Source organism: Tuber melanosporum (genome assembly GCF_000151645.1).
Source record: "Tuber melanosporum whole genome shotgun sequence assembly, scaffold_5, strain Mel28".
Classification (NCBI taxonomy): domain Eukaryota; kingdom Fungi; phylum Ascomycota; class Pezizomycetes; order Pezizales; family Tuberaceae; genus Tuber; species Tuber melanosporum.
The window spans coordinates 1,434,204-1,449,254 of record NW_003299095.1 but is presented as its reverse complement, the minus strand read 5'-3'; the positions used below and the strand labels follow the sequence as shown (position 1 = coordinate 1,449,254).

The 15,051-nt window shown below is 47.0% G+C and overlaps 3 protein-coding genes; 2 read left to right on the top strand and 1 right to left on the bottom strand.

The window, feature by feature from the left end:
- Positions 1-404: 404 nt before the first annotated feature.
- On the top strand, positions 405-1,120 carry GSTUM_00008881001 (uncharacterized protein). XM_002840341.2 has 3 exons: positions 405-508; positions 569-661; positions 789-1,120. The coding sequence occupies exons 1-3, from the start codon at positions 489-491 to the stop codon at positions 1,012-1,014; spliced, it is 339 nt and encodes a 112-aa protein (XP_002840387.1). The 5' UTR covers positions 405-488; the 3' UTR covers positions 1,015-1,120.
- A 263-nt stretch (positions 1,121-1,383) lies between these two features.
- On the bottom strand, positions 1,384-7,881 carry GSTUM_00008880001 (uncharacterized protein; the record flags this gene model as incomplete). XM_002840340.2 has 12 exons in its annotated part: positions 7,150-7,881; positions 6,790-7,065; positions 6,579-6,612; positions 6,094-6,428; positions 5,835-6,019; positions 4,588-5,779; positions 4,079-4,531; positions 3,677-3,949; positions 3,452-3,625; positions 3,287-3,392; positions 1,767-3,237; positions 1,384-1,702 (listed from the first exon to the last, which is right to left on the bottom strand). The coding sequence occupies exons 1-12, from the start codon at positions 7,855-7,857 to the stop codon at positions 1,384-1,386; spliced, it is 5,526 nt and encodes a 1,841-aa protein (XP_002840386.1). The 5' UTR covers positions 7,858-7,881.
- A 195-nt stretch (positions 7,882-8,076) lies between these two features.
- Positions 8,077-10,455, top strand: GSTUM_00008879001 (uncharacterized protein). XM_002840339.2 has 4 exons: positions 8,077-8,283; positions 8,334-8,587; positions 8,635-10,257; positions 10,310-10,455. The coding sequence occupies exons 1-3, from the start codon at positions 8,190-8,192 to the stop codon at positions 9,445-9,447; spliced, it is 1,161 nt and encodes a 386-aa protein (XP_002840385.1). The 5' UTR covers positions 8,077-8,189; the 3' UTR covers positions 9,448-10,257; positions 10,310-10,455.
- The last annotated feature ends 4,596 nt before the right edge of the window (positions 10,456-15,051 follow it).

Sequence of the window (15,051 nt, the reverse complement as noted above, 5' to 3'; positions counted from 1 at the left end):
CATACAATACTTTAGTGCTCGTCAGATACCGGTACGGCACGGTCCGATATGCGAGTAGTAGTCTCGGGAATAAAAGACAAAGCTTAACTTAACGACATAACCTCCTCCCCGCACCACACCTCGCAAGTTATCATATCCATTCCATATTCATTAATCATCACTCGTCAACCTGACAACCTTCCCCCCCCCCACCATCTAACAACGAAATAGCGGATCAACCTAAAACCAACCCTCTTCTAAAACAAAAACAAAAACATCAATTCCTCCCCCCACCACCTCCAATCCCCATTCCCACCCCCCCTCCTCCACCCCCAGCAGCTCCAACCCCAATCCTCTCGTCCCTCCCTGCCCCTTTCCTCCCTTTCACACCCAGCCCAACACTTTCCTCCTTAACACCACCACCATTCTTCTCCGCCTCCCGTCGAAATTCCTCGTATATCGACAGGTCGTCCACGGTTAATTTTATTGCTGTGGGTTTTCTCCGGAGCATGGCCGCTAATGTTTCTTCGTGTGTTTTCCTTCTAGTGTGCGCGAGTGAGAGCGAGCTTGGCTAATGCGGTAGTGGTAGCGCTGGTGGCGGCGGAGGGGAGGAAACGCTGACGCAAACGCAGAAAGAGATACTTGTTGAGTTGAGGAAAAGTTTGGGGACGTTGAGGGTTATGTTTGTTCTCTGTTTGTTTGTATTTTTTTTTTGTTTTTGGTTTGAGGGAGTGGTTGGCTGATGGTGGCGGTGTAGAAATGAGACTTTGGTGAAGACGATTGCGGTGGCTGATGGAATGGGTGGGGAGGGTTCACCTGGTGGTGGTGGTTTGGTGGAAGCGCAGAAGGAGGTTGCAAGGGAGGTTAGAAGGGTTATTGGTTCGGCGGTTTGGGAGCGCGGTGGTGTTGAGGGGGAGAGCTGAAGCGCAGACCAAGGCGCGGCAGTGGAAGGACTGCAATATGGTAGCGATGGGGATAAGTAAGGGCAGTGGTGGTAACGTCGAATCTGTGGCACTGTACACTATTGTAGCATGAACGTGGGGAATTAGAGTATTCATTTACCCAGCCCCACGAAGCTCTACAGGGTTGCAGTAGATACAGTCCCCTTCCCTTTTTTTTTTATTTTTAACAGATTGAATTATCATACTACTTGTAGAACCCCACAACCCCGGTGACTTTTCCAAGCCCAAATGTAAAAATAAGGAATAAGCAGTGGTTTTTTTACTGGTACATGCCGAATGGAGCCTAAAAAGTAGAAAGGGAATAGTGAAATAATAATCAAAAAGCAATATCTCTTGAGAAAACCAAATAATAGTTGAGGGTAGGGGTGAAGAAAAAAAAAAAAAAAAAACAAGAAGACAAGAAAGTTACTCTATGGGTTTTTTTTAAACAAATAAACATTAACTACGTCAACTTCCTTCCACTAACCTCACTGGTCCTCCTATCCCTAGCTCTCACCCTCCCCATCACACCCATCTTCCGGACCTCCCCTACTCTCCGGAGGACGTTCTGAAGTGCTATTCGGACTTCGGGACCTGGCTCTCTACCCAGGAGTTCCACAGCTAGCGGGAAGAATGTGTCAATATAGCGGTCAAAGTCCTTTTCAGGGAAATTGGTGTATCCATCCATAACGTCTACAACGACCGGTCTCCAGGCGACAATGTTACGCTGTTGAGTTTCTTCATCAAGAATGGTGTAGCCGCGGATGATATCCACGCATAGTCTGTAACATACATTAGCATCAAGTACAGGAGGAAGGTGAGCGATAGAAGAAGGGGGATACATACGGGATCAGGGCAGACTCGATGGCGCCTCTGCTCTCCCTCCTCTCGACTTGGTCGTCCTGGTACATCCTTAACAGGATACTAACGTAGGTTGCGGCACTACCGCTCTCCTGTTTTAGTAAATTTGGAGGCTGTTTCATAAAGCCTTCGCGCCATAGCCTCATTCGAAGCTCTTTATCGCCGTTGAACCTTCTTGCAAAAGTGAAGCTCTTTTTCAACAGACTCATTAGTCTTAGGAGCTCGGTTGATGGAATTTCTGAGTATACTGCATCATTGGAGAAAAGCTCTGATACGGTCTCGATCATAAGAAGTTGAAGAACACATTTGGTGATGATCTTGTTAAAGAAACGCCTCCTGGCGGCAGTTACAACTGGCTGTTGGGTGTGCTGTTGCGGTCGGTAGTCTTCTAGATCAACATTAGGAGCAGAGCCTTGTGGTCCCAATGTAACTCTTGCATTTTCCGGAGAGGCGTCTCTATCGCCAGATTCTTCGTCCCCCTCGTCCAGGGCAGGCTCCGAAAGGCCATTGATCTTCAAGGAATTCTCTCGATCAGTCTCCTCATCGCTTACAACCTCGTTGGTAGGCCCCTTGATGTCATTAACCGGGATGGTTGTCACAGTCTGTATACTTGACCCGCTAACTGTTCTCCCAGAAGATTGACTGGCTGCCGAGAATAACTGATCCGCTGTTGTAGTCTCGAATAGCTGAACAAAGGAATTGACTATCTTCGTCCAGTGTCCAGGCCTGAGTTTTTTGACACTCTGCAAAATAAGCTGTTGTAAGCAAGAAGACCCAATTCGGGCGATTGTGTCGTTCTCCTGGCAGATACACGTAACTAGTAAGTCAAGGAAGCCGTCAAGCATCCGCTCAAGTAGCTCGAAGTAGTGTGTAAACAAAGCTATTAGGTTTCTCAGGGCCTGGATCATGGTTGTTGAGAGCCACATGCCAACAGATTCTTGGTTGCTCATCTGTATCATCTCAGACCGAGATTTGAGCACCATGAATATGGGGAAGAGCAATTCATGGCAAATAGTGTCCCAGAAGTCTGGTGGGAAGTCGCCGCCATATTTGACCAGCGTATCAAAGAGGTAACCGAGCGCCCGTGTTCGAGCCTCAAGATCTTCCCCAGTCATCAAGATGTCATGGAAGGCAAAAAGTACCGGAAACCAAAACTTGATCATTGGATCATCTTTAACGTTCCGGATAACTTTCTTTGGCTGTCCATTGGTGGCCTCGATTTCGCTAGTCCCATTGACCTTCTCTGATAGAGGGCATTCCGGGCAAGAGAGCATGCGTGGCACTGTCCCCTTCAGAGTCTCGATGGCTTGCAGGGACACCTTTTGGAATCGGGTATTCTTGGCAAACTCGGTCAGGCAAATGATCATATCCGCGAAGGCTCCCTGCCCAACGATAACACCGAAACGGCTGCTGTAGATTTTACGGACGTTTTCGAAAGCTAGATTCACGATTTGGTCTACGAAAAATTAGTGTATTTCGATACGATAGGTTGCCATTGGGCTTACCATAATTCTCTTTTGCTGCAAAGGTAAATGTGCCGAACATTGTTCGCCAACCGGACCTGATGTTATTGCCCCTGGCTTGTAACATTTGGTTCAAACATCTTAAGACCTATATAACCGCTCGTAATTAGTTGAAGGCAGCAGCACATGTGGTTTTATAGGACTCACCATATCTTTAACAGGCACCACCTGGTTATTCGCCATGACATGTTCGAAGGGCTTCAGAAAATCCTTTTGGAATTTGAAATGGGGGAGTTCTTCAATCTCTAGAAATCGCATCGACAGTTGTCTCAACGAGTCCAAGGCAAAGAACACTACGCTGGTATTCGAGTGACAACCAACCTGTTTGGCGGTTAGCACAGCCCAAATATCCGACTATAGGACCCAACCAACCTGATTAAAGTGTTCCCCGAGGATATTCCAAAGATTACTCCACTCCACCCTGATTCTTCCCATGTTGTAGTAACTTATCTCAACGAGCTTTTGTAGGCTGAACATTCGGGGATGCTCGCTCTGTCCTGAAGATTGGATCTCCTGCCATGAAACCTCACTCAGAGCCCGCACAAAGTGTACAATTCCTTCTCCGCCTAGCTTGCTTGTGTTGGCAAAAATCTTGTCCACGGCAACGACGACCTCTCTCGACCGGCTCTCCTCCGCAACCTCAGCCTGATAATGGGTGCTGATAGTTGCTCGTTGTCGCGGACGCGGTCTTGTAGATTGCATTGAAGGGCGTGATGACTTTGAAGATTCAATGCCATCAGGGCGAACGATCCCTCCCTTTGTAACATCAGGTACAGACCCCTCGTCCACGCCAGAGCTGATAAGCTGGAAACGCTCAAGCTGACTGATACAGGTCAGGACGTCCCTCCATGAGCTCTTGAGAAGATTTCCCTCACTCTGGGCAACTTCCAAGAGAACCTTGAGAGCTTCCACATTCTTCGACTTCATCTCACCTAAGTTGCTAAGGTGAGTGAACTTGGCGAGTGCAGAAACAAATGCGATTCTTGCAGTTTCGAGGTCGAAGAAACATGCTACTCGAATGGCAAGTTTGAAGCCTTCCATACATAACCGGATCGTCTCGGTTTCATTTGAATCTTGAGCAGCTCCAGAAAGCCCAGAGAGTACTGACATCCAGGTTACTTCAAACATAGGTCCTACATGCTTTGATGAAGAAGCAGCAATAAATTTTGACAACCCAGGCCTTGCGCCTCCTCGCCGTTGAGCGCGAAGTAAGGTCTTGAATAATTGCTACAATTTCCATGAGTTAAGTTATTTCAGCCATTAAAAAGTTTGGAGTTACCTACTTCGGTTTTATTTGCCATCTCCTCACTTGCCTGTACATATGCTTCTCTCTCGAGATCCCTCCCGGCATTTGCGAGCACTCTTCCAATTCCTTCAACAATTCCACCCGCCGATTGTACCGTTAAATCCATCTTTGATGGATCCCTTTCCCCCTCAAGAACAATTTCATTTGTTCGGATTTCCTCGTAGATAGCAAGCAGGTATTCTTCCGGCAAATCTGCGTTATCGTTGATACCGCGATTGTTCTTGACAAAGTCATCGGGAGTCATCCGTGTCTTTCCCTTCAATTTTGAACTGTGCTGGTCAGTGTTCAACATAATGACGGAATACGCTAGGACATATGCTGTGTCAGCGTTCGCGAAAGCATTTGGATTCCCAGATATGTATCGCTCCGCGAATTTCAACATGAAGCGATCGATTTTCTGGGCCTCCCCCGGTAATCTGAAAGCCTGCAGATATTTCCGCAAAGCATCTACGAATCGCATTCTTGAGAAGTCCATCGCATCTACGAATGCGTGCATAGTAGCGATATTCTCCGCGTCCCCCTCACCAAGATATTCCCCAACGGTCCTCTTGTCAAGCGAGTTGGTATTGACGAGGATGAAATCCGCTATATGTTGGGGAGAGGAGCTTTTAATGAAACCCTTCTCTATCAGCTCCTTGATTCCTCTCTTTGGCTTAAAGTTGAATTTTCTAATGGCCTCCACTAGGGCGGTTTTCCTTTGCTTCGCTTTTTCTATCTGGCTAGGGTCATCTACCATCCCGCTTATATCAACCGAAGATGTCCTTCTCTCCAGCTCTGGCTGGGGGGTTGCTAGAATTGGCGTTGTGACGGCAGATAGTCGGGGTGACGAATGGGAATTATCCAATGAATCCCTTCCTTCGTCCAACTCTCTATTAGCTGACTCCTGGAGTGCGTCGACAAGCCCCTTTTGAGACCAGGAGACAAGCGACTGTAGGACCTCGATGAGACATTCTAAAGATTGCCGCTTGAGGGCATACTCTAGGGGAAATGGTGGGTCTCCTGCAGAACTGGGTGCCGCAGCTATGCTCGCGGTGGAAAGCGAGGGTGGTAGGGAGAACCCTTGGGTAGAAGCTGCAGCAGCACTCTTATACTGCTCTCTAAAGCTTTGTTGTTGCTGTTCATTAATGGTAACTTGAGTTGCTGATATCCACGAAAGATGCTCGATGATTCTGAAATTGTTAGCACCCCACAAGATCCCCTTTGGCGATCATATGTGAAGCCTACCTCTGAAACATGTTATCCAAGGCAGATCTGTCGCAATCGTAGTTCAAGTAAATCTCGACAAGAGCTCTGGGGTCCGCACAAATGCGATGTAAGATACCAAGGAGATATTGCTTTTGCTGCCCACTTGAATGCCTGTTATCCAAGATGTTAAGATAAATCTCTTTCAAGAAAACCTCAATCTCTTTCTGCATTACCACCAGGTGTTAGAAGTGTAGGATTTTATAAATCATGCGGTGATAATATGTGTGGGGATATTGACCTTAAGCATGACCCTCATATGGCTTATCATTAGCCAGAATATCTCACAACAAACTTCAAATACCAGCCCTACAGCGCTGGCTGCATTACGGCTAAGACTCAAGCAGAGATATTGTTTCATGGCATGCATAAAACTGGTAGCCTCTGCGCTGCTTGAGCTCCGGATGGTGCTCAAGGGAGAAACAAAAACTACCGTATGGCTCTTTAAGATTGTGTGGATTAGGTGTAAACTCAGTAGTTTACTTCTCATTGGCTGTGACTTGAGATCCGCAATTTGTTCCGCAGGCAATGTTTTGATAGACAGTTTGCACATCGCCCTGAACACCAAGAAAGCATCTTTGACAAATATTTCATCCTCCTCATCATGGCCTTCTGAAGATGCTACGGAACCGTCCGGCGCAGGCCCGCTTCCGCTAAGATGCCCCTTCTTCGGGGTATGAGTTACTGTTGTAGGCGCATTATCAACAATTCTCTCGTCGTCGAAACTCTTTCTGTTTTCGAAACTCTGCAATGTTATTTTCTCCTGAGATGTCCTGTTTACGACGAGGTCCGGGCTTTCTGGAATGGTGTCTCCATCACCCGTATGTGAGCTCCCATCATCCGCGTGGATAATCGGAATGGCTAGGTTTGTTGAACTATCGTTCTCCCCATTCGCATGAGCTAGATTTGCTTCCTTCGTAGCAATCCGGATCTTAACCCTCTCAAAAACGGTATGTACCATTTGTGTTAATGTACCTTGCGCGGTCATTTGATTGGGACTACTCCGGGAAAGCAAAAATATATTGTAGGTTTGTCTGATAGCTTTCAAAAGCCCTGCGCCATGTACAACGGCCTTATCATTTAGCACAGCTGCCAACAAAGCCTTGATGATCTGAAGCTGGACTTGGTCTGGTGTCGTATCTCCCTGGAAGCAATCGCAAATAGTTTCAATTGCCCTTTCGATGAGAGGTATCGGTGCTGTAGGTGGTGGGGGCTCCGCCCGCCTGCTCCCTGGTGCGTCATCAACGGATGCTGCGGTACTAGGAGTTGGAGGTATTTGAGGCGGTGTCGTCGAAACGGAGAAATATGAGTAGCTTATCAACTTCCCAATACAATCAAGGGCAGTAACCGTAATCTGTGTATTCTGGATGGAGCATGCAATTTGCAAGGGTTCAAATACTACGGCAGGGTCCGGTGGTAACTCTGGAGCTGCTAGCTTTATAGAATCTAAGGCCCTGTGAACAGAGCCTGCAAGCGGTTTCCGTCGCTTCGTTTCTTTTGAGGCAAGAATTGACTCCAAAGCTTGCGCTACAAAAACCATCGACGATAGGGTCGGTCGCGCGCTGCCGCTGCTCGACGCCGATGAGCCTGTAACCCGCCCTCCCGCACTGGCCGTCATGGGGGCGTTCCGAGAAGACTTGCGCATTAGGGTGATAGGGGTTTGCGGTCGGCCGACTGTTTCCTGATGGGGGGGAGGTGGGCGGTCTGCCGATATAGGTATGGGAATACCTGCTTTAGGGGTCACGGGCGTTGGGTCTGGGAGAGGATCCGGTAGAGGGGGGAGTTCCCTATCCCGTAGCTCTACAGTGGTTAGGGAGATCTGAGAAGGCCGTCCAGCGGTTTTGTCCTCGAACCCCGAAGCTCCGTCTTCCCCGTCTGGCGCGTTTCCGTTCACGGCCATACTTAAAGTTGCTTCGGTAGCCCCTATTGTTTCCGTTTCATTAGAAGAGGGTTGGGATGATTTAGAGCGGGCAACCGGTATTCCGGTATCGTTTTCGTCAGCCATGTGTTCGGTCGATGGGACCGGTTTGTACGGGGGGTCGAACGTATGTCAGCTAGAGTTCCTAAAGCTATATTTGACCCGAAAACTTTACAAAGTTTAACTGCCAAGCTGATTGGATGAGATAAGATAAGATTGCAGCTTGTGCTGAGTGCTACGGCGGAGGGTGTTTGACCCCCACCGAAAAAGATTTCTCTCTTTCATCTCTTTCAACGAATGTCTTGTGTTGTCGCCGCCTATGGCTCCTCTGTAGTGTAATGCGCCTCCTGAACCTTTACACAAAAACCTTCTCCCGACCCTTCGCTACGTTGGCCGGCCCTCTTATTAATCCGAAAATCATGTCTGGGAAATGTGTTCTGGCCCCGATGGTGCGTACCGGGGAGCTTCCAACTCGCCTCCTAGCCCTTAAGTATGGTGCAGATTTAGTATGGGGTACTACTTCATTGGATCTCCCTTTGAGAGGAGAGCTCTAACTTTTGTAGGCCCTGAGACGGTGGATAAGGGAATAATCGGAGCACAACGGGTTGTAAACTCAAAAATCAACTGTATCGACTTTGTTAAACCGCAGACTGGAGGACAATATGACGAGAAAGTCATTTTCAGAACTTGCCCGGCGATAGAATCTGGGAAATTGATATTTCAGCTTGGCACTGCATCGCCGGAGTTGGCGGTGGAGGCTGCGAAGATCATTGTGGGCGATGTGGCGGGAATAGACGTCAACTCTGGATGCCCGAAGGTATGAATTCTCGAGTCGTGAATTAGAACTATACTCATTTGCTGTAGCATTTTAGTATTCACTCCGGAATGGGCGCTGCTTTACTCAAGAACCCGGATAAGCTTATTGATATCCTCACTTCACTCGTCACAGAAGTAGGGGTGCCTAATTCTGTCCCTATTTCGGTCAAGATTCGCCTCCTGGAGCCACACACGGACACTATCGGCCTAGTACAACGGCTCTGCACGACCGGTATATCCCGAGTAACCGTTCACTGCCGGACAATTCCTATGCGCCCTCGCGAGCCAGCTATCCGGGGGGTTCTCTCCGAGATCGCTAATGTTTGTCACGAAGCTGGGATCGAATGTTTTGCAAACGGGGATGTTACCTCTCGAGCGCATGCTGAGGAGCTTATCGAAAAGCACGGTGTGGACGGATGCATGATTGCTCGCGCAGCGGAAACAAATCCATCCGTTTTTCTTTCGGGCGAGAAACTTCCGTGGCGAGATGTTGCCAGGGAGTATATGAAGATAGCCGTGGAAGTGGACAATCACTTTTCGAATATCAAGTTCTGCCTATTGCACATTATACCTGGAAAGACAGATCTATACCCTCCGATATCGAGGTCTAAGACTGCCCGACAAATCTGCGAAATCTTGGAGATCCCTTACGAACCTCCAGCGCCAAGGGTCGAGGAGACGACTGTTGAAAAGGTGGGCTCCAAAGCCGTACAGAAGGCCAAGTCTTCACCAACGGTTAAAGCTGCCGGAGCGGGGGTGGGCGTCAAGCATGGAGGAAAGAAACGGAAAGAAAGAGGGATTGGGGGCCACTCGAAAACTATCCCAGAACAAGAGCTGCAACAGGCAGCAGTGGTAACCTAGGTGCGTAGCATTTGCGGGCTTACTTTCTTCCGTGTACTCTATTGGATAGGACATAAGAGCATAGATACTGGCGTTTGTGGCTTGTTACATTTACTTGTACCTCTTTATAAGCAAAAATGCTTCAACTAGTTCCCCTGACCCCTCTTTTGCAGTTTATGCATGATAATCTCTCATTTTCACGCCGCGTTTCACTATTGGTAGCACAAATCGTGGGTGGAGAGCAGCGAGAGAACCCGGTCGAGTAGGGGTTCTCCTCGCCTCGTAGCCAATTCCCCTGATAACCTCAATCCCACCAGCGAGATGCGGTGCATGAACGAAGTGAGGTTCTAACCAAAGTTCCCGTTGTTGGGATAATAGCCTATCTTCAAGCAGCACTTTCAGTAGTTTTACATTCCACCCCATCCATAATGCTCCCTATTGAAACCCTATGAGAGAGAAGCTAACGTAAGATACCCATCAAAACCTACATCTACGAAAGTGAGTCACCCCCGAATCCTGAGGCTCCCGCTCTCTAGCACCGGCACAGTATGATATAATAGACATTTCACATCTGCGGTACAAACCCCAGCATCGGACATGCCATCTTCAAACATTCTGCCACTACAACACCCCATCTCTCTATATGCCGTTCCAACCAGATACCCAAACAACCCCCCGAATACCCGAAGCCGAATAAGGGCGTGGGCGGCGGTACCGCCGAATCAGGTCAGGCATACGAAAAACCCTCCTTCCAATCCGGTCCTGATCACTTTGCCATATTTCAGTATACAAGCAATTGAGGGTTTTGCTTATAAAAGAGTGGCATATCTGGTGAGTACCTTCCCGCGTGATGGGATATTCGAGTTCTATAGTGATATAGTAGCCTTCCGCAGCGATCCAACGGGGTTGTGGGTGGGGTGTTTTACTGAGCGAGAAAGTGTAGGGGATATCTGTCGTTTGAAAGGGCGTTTGAGGAGGATATCCCGACTGGTGGGGTAGCCGTTGTTTGAATTGACTCTTATTTGTGTATTTTCGTTTGAAGACTAAAGCTGAAGCATTTTTGACAAATATGGGAGCTCTCCCACCAATGCCGGGGGCCTACTTCGAGAATATATGATATCATATCATACCTGTAATTTAGTAGCTTTCTAACTGAACTACCAATCACTTGTACCGGTAATAGTAACCCCTTTGTCTATCGTAATTGTAGCCTGTAAGTTGCTCGATAAACATTGGTAGTCTAACAGTCAGCCATCTCTCAATGTCCCGTATCCCATTCCCTGGGGTCTAAGCGAATTATTTAGCAATTAGCACCGAGTGAGCGGGGATGAAGTATCGTAGTTGACGCCCAACCTACGTCATAAACCCGCCACACACACAATCATAAATCTTCGGACATCTCAGGACGGGGGCAACAAGAGACGGTAATAGTCTACCAAAGATTCTCAAACAGTGTTCCCCGTACTACTTGTACGAAGGGGGCAGGGGTAAGTCTGGCGAACGTGGCGGTGCATGTGGCGGTGCATGTGGCGGTGCATGTAGTGGCACACTGGTGCAAACAAGCTGTTATATATCGGAGTCAATATAATATCATACAAATTTAATAGAAAATAAATCCAATAGAACTAGTAAGGTGTAGGACCACCATTTGCATTTATAACAGCTTGTAGCCGTTCAGGCATGCTTCTAATAAGGCCCTGCAGAAAATCAACGGATACAGAATTCCAAACAATATTTAGAGCTACCTTTAGTGGTTCAAGCTTCTCAATCCTTCCCCATTGTTCTCCCAGCTCACACTCCATCCATCCCCAAATCTTTTCAATCAAATTAAGATTTGGGGATTGTGGAGGCCAATCCATCATCCTGTCAACCTTATTCCTTTCTCGGCATCTGATTGCAAATTTCTGATGCCCTGGTGCCCAATCCTCTACTACCTGTGTCCATCCTAATTCCTCACACATACTATGCCAAAAGGTGATCAAATAGGGATCAAGAACTTGTTGAGTATAGGTAGCAGAATCAATAGATACCTTATTAGGAACAAAGACCAAATCTGACTTCTTTTCAGCATAAAATGCTCCCCAAACTATAATACCATCTCTTCCAGAATGTTCCTAATCATCAATGCAGTCGGGATGGTATTCTTCTGAAGCAGATCGTATTACCAGAGGCTGATGGTTGAAACCGACAGTAGAAAGGTAGGACTCGTCAGAAAATAAAATTCTAGACCAGTCATCAAATGTCCAATGTAAGTGAGCTTCAGCCCACTGTTCACGTCTTAGTTGATTCTGGGGTTTGACTTTGAACTTCCGCCGAGGTTAACGCTTGTGGTAGCCCATACTACTCATTACTCGACAGATTTGCTCAGCAGAACACCCATAGCCCATCTCCTCCCGTATCATATCCCAACTCATACGCCGAGTTAATCAATTCTGAGTTATGAGGTCCCTTAATCAACTTTTTTCTTGCTCATCAAAAATTGGTGGTCGGCCACATCGTGGTACGTTTTCTGGTCCTCCACAGAACTTTGTCTTTTTATAGATTTTTTGGCATGTTCGGTAATTGATATTTACCTATATACATTAACTGATAAGTTATAGTTTGGTCATCAAGTAGTTTCAGTCTCACCGCTTGTGCAATATCCTTCCACCACATACGGGGCTTAGTGTGGTCGCGTAATGTAACAATACGGACTCTTTCATCATGGGTCGTTTCTCTTCCTCGTATTTCTGAACCGTAGTGATCCTCGCGGGTACCAGTAGTTTTCATCTTTAGACTAAGTAATGATATCCTTTCGAGTCAGTAGGGACTTTGAAAAAACACTCTGGATATCAGTCAAACTTACCCAATTCCAGGCCAATGAGTTCAAGTTTGTTAGAATTTGACTCTAGATATGAAATTTCAAAGTCTTTAATATCACTTGCTAAGGGGAGACCACAGTTCACTGGGGCCAATGATGCTGCAATAACTACGTCACAAACCACTCTCATATAATGCCACTACCACATGTACTGCCACATGCACTGCCACGTTCACCAGACTTTCCCCTACCTCCTTCGTACAGTATACGGTAGTTGAAAGCTTCCGTGTATCCCATAAGCTGTCGAGACATTCCGGTCCAGTTTAAAATCTGTAACACTAGCCTATTTGAGTAAGGTGTAGTGTCATATGATATAAAACAGAAGACTATTTACAGTGAGATGCGACAAAACATTCGTAACATAAGGAAAGATTACACTCCCGACAGCATTTATTTACTGACCGAACCTTCAAACCACTTCCAGTTACTTTTTTCCATCTACATAATACACAGCGAGTATAGGTTGGCTGTTGGTCATAAAAGTGGCTCGGCCAGGGAGGGAAGTTGACGAGTACAGGAGGTTTTGACCGAGCAGAAATGTAGAGTATATGCTCTGAGTCTCCTGCAGTCGTCTGGGTCTAGGTATGCTGACTGGCTGATGAGGACTGGGGTGTTTGACTGGGCGTAGGAGACGGGTGAGATTGATTGACCATGGGTGAGAAAGAAGGCGAAAAGCTGTAGTTTTGGCTCAGGGTGGGTGGCTTGAGTGCGGTAGGAGCAGAATCTGAAGAGTGGAGCGGTGGTGATGGCTCAACTATATCTGAGTCCAAGGTCTCCGATAAGCCAATATCGATGAGTCTATTGGCCAGCTGTTCATGGAAGAGGTAGTGTTGACTTCGCACCTTGTTGTGAGAGTAGAGAGTTTTGAGCAGACGATAGGAATTAATGATAGATGTGTCTAAAAGCCAATAGAATAGAGGATACCAATTGCGGGAGGCTCTCTGCTGCGTACAGTAATAGCTACGCAGCTGATCGGCAATGTCCACACTTCCCATATGATAGTTGTAGTCGTTAATAAAGGTAGGAATGGGTAGTGCCTTCCGGGGCTTGTCACCAAAGATTCTTTGTACTATTGCTGCGTTTGTGCTTGTTTTTTTAGGCCGACGGCAAATTCGCTCAACCGTGGTATCTATCTCGTGATAGGTGGTCATAAAAAGAACAGAATTATTATCCTGCCAGACTAAGCAGCATGTATTTTCTACCACTGCACCACTTAAGTAGCCCCAAGGTAGAACCTTTTTTGCTTCTGCTTTCTCAATTTTTAAACAAGGTGGAAAGCCTTGTGCATCTACTCTTGTGGTACCCGCTGCACCAACTCCAACCTTTAGTAGCTCTTGAAAGAGAGGCACATTAGTAAAGTAATTATCCAGTACTAAATTCCATCTCTTTCTCTCTGGTAAGAGCTTAGCAAGCTGAAAGACACCAGAGGCAGTCGGGGTTAGGTGGTCCAATTTCACCAGTTCAGCAATGCCCTGTGAGACTGAATACCAGAGAAACCCATATGTGTAGCCATGAGAGCAGAGGGCAAATATCTTATAGCCCTGTTTGATTGGCTTGTTCTTGACCTTTAGAGTATGTAGACTTCGTCCACAGAACTTAACCATCATTTCATCTATCGCCACCTTGGTTCCAGGAAGAAAGTATTGTTGAAACCTCTCCCGGAGTTGGTCTGCCAATGGGCTAAGCTTTTTATACCAGTTTTTTCGATCGAGTTCAATTGTGGGATCTGAAACATGAAAATACTGCTTGATCTGCTGGTATCGCGTGAGAGACATGGAATTTTTAGGGACTCTATAGTGGCGGGGTACCAAGAGATAGCGGTGGCGGAGTACAGGACGCAGTAAAGTCTTTCGCCAACCATTCCTTGCTTCCTTGGACCAATGAAGAGCATTAAATGGTTCTCAATGGAGGCCCATCTTAACTGTCAATCCAAACCAGACCTTCAGCTCACCAGTAGAAGTCGCAAACCATTTCCGGGATCCTTGGCTACTCGTTTTAAAAACCGACTTCCCTTGCGGTCTTGCCTTCTTTACCCCTTGCTGTCCTCCTACTTCCTTCTGCTTCATCTCCGCATACTTATTTGTATTGGCGGCCAGCTCCACAAAAGTTTCATCGGTAAAAAAGAGTGAAAATAAAGCATATGGATCATGCTTGCACTCTACTGGTACCAAGGCCTACTATTGGATTTAGCTTTTACAAATACACTCTATGCAGAAGCAGGATTATACCTCTGAGGAGTGCTCTGAATAAGGGGAGTGGAACGGCTGGAATTGGGGAAGAGAAGGAAGTGACTGGGCATGGGCGCGCTGCTTCAATAGTGACCTTTTTTCTTGTAGAAGAGGAGTAGGAGCTATCGGCAAGCTGGTAGCTTGCTTTTGCTGTATTCGTTGCCTTTTCAAAGGATGAGTTGAACTACTCACCGAGTCCGCTGCATTGAGTGGAATATCCGCAAGAGCTTTCTGCTTTGGTGGCATTTTGATATTGGCTGCGAGGTTTTCCTGTCCTGGCCGTGTTATTGCTGGATGAGATGAGGTCAAGAAGGTGCTCAAGACTATTCCTCAATAGGCTAGTGTTACAGATTTTAAAATGGACCGGAATGTCTCGACAGCTTATGGGATAGTAATAGGTTTGTCTGGGGACCAGATCAAACGGCTGACCCGACCGAGAGAAGGGCTGCTTGATGAGTCACACAGCGCCAGTGGTGGAGAGAAAAAAAAAGTTTAAATTAAATTACCTGAGGCAACGACCTACCGAATCTCAAAGAG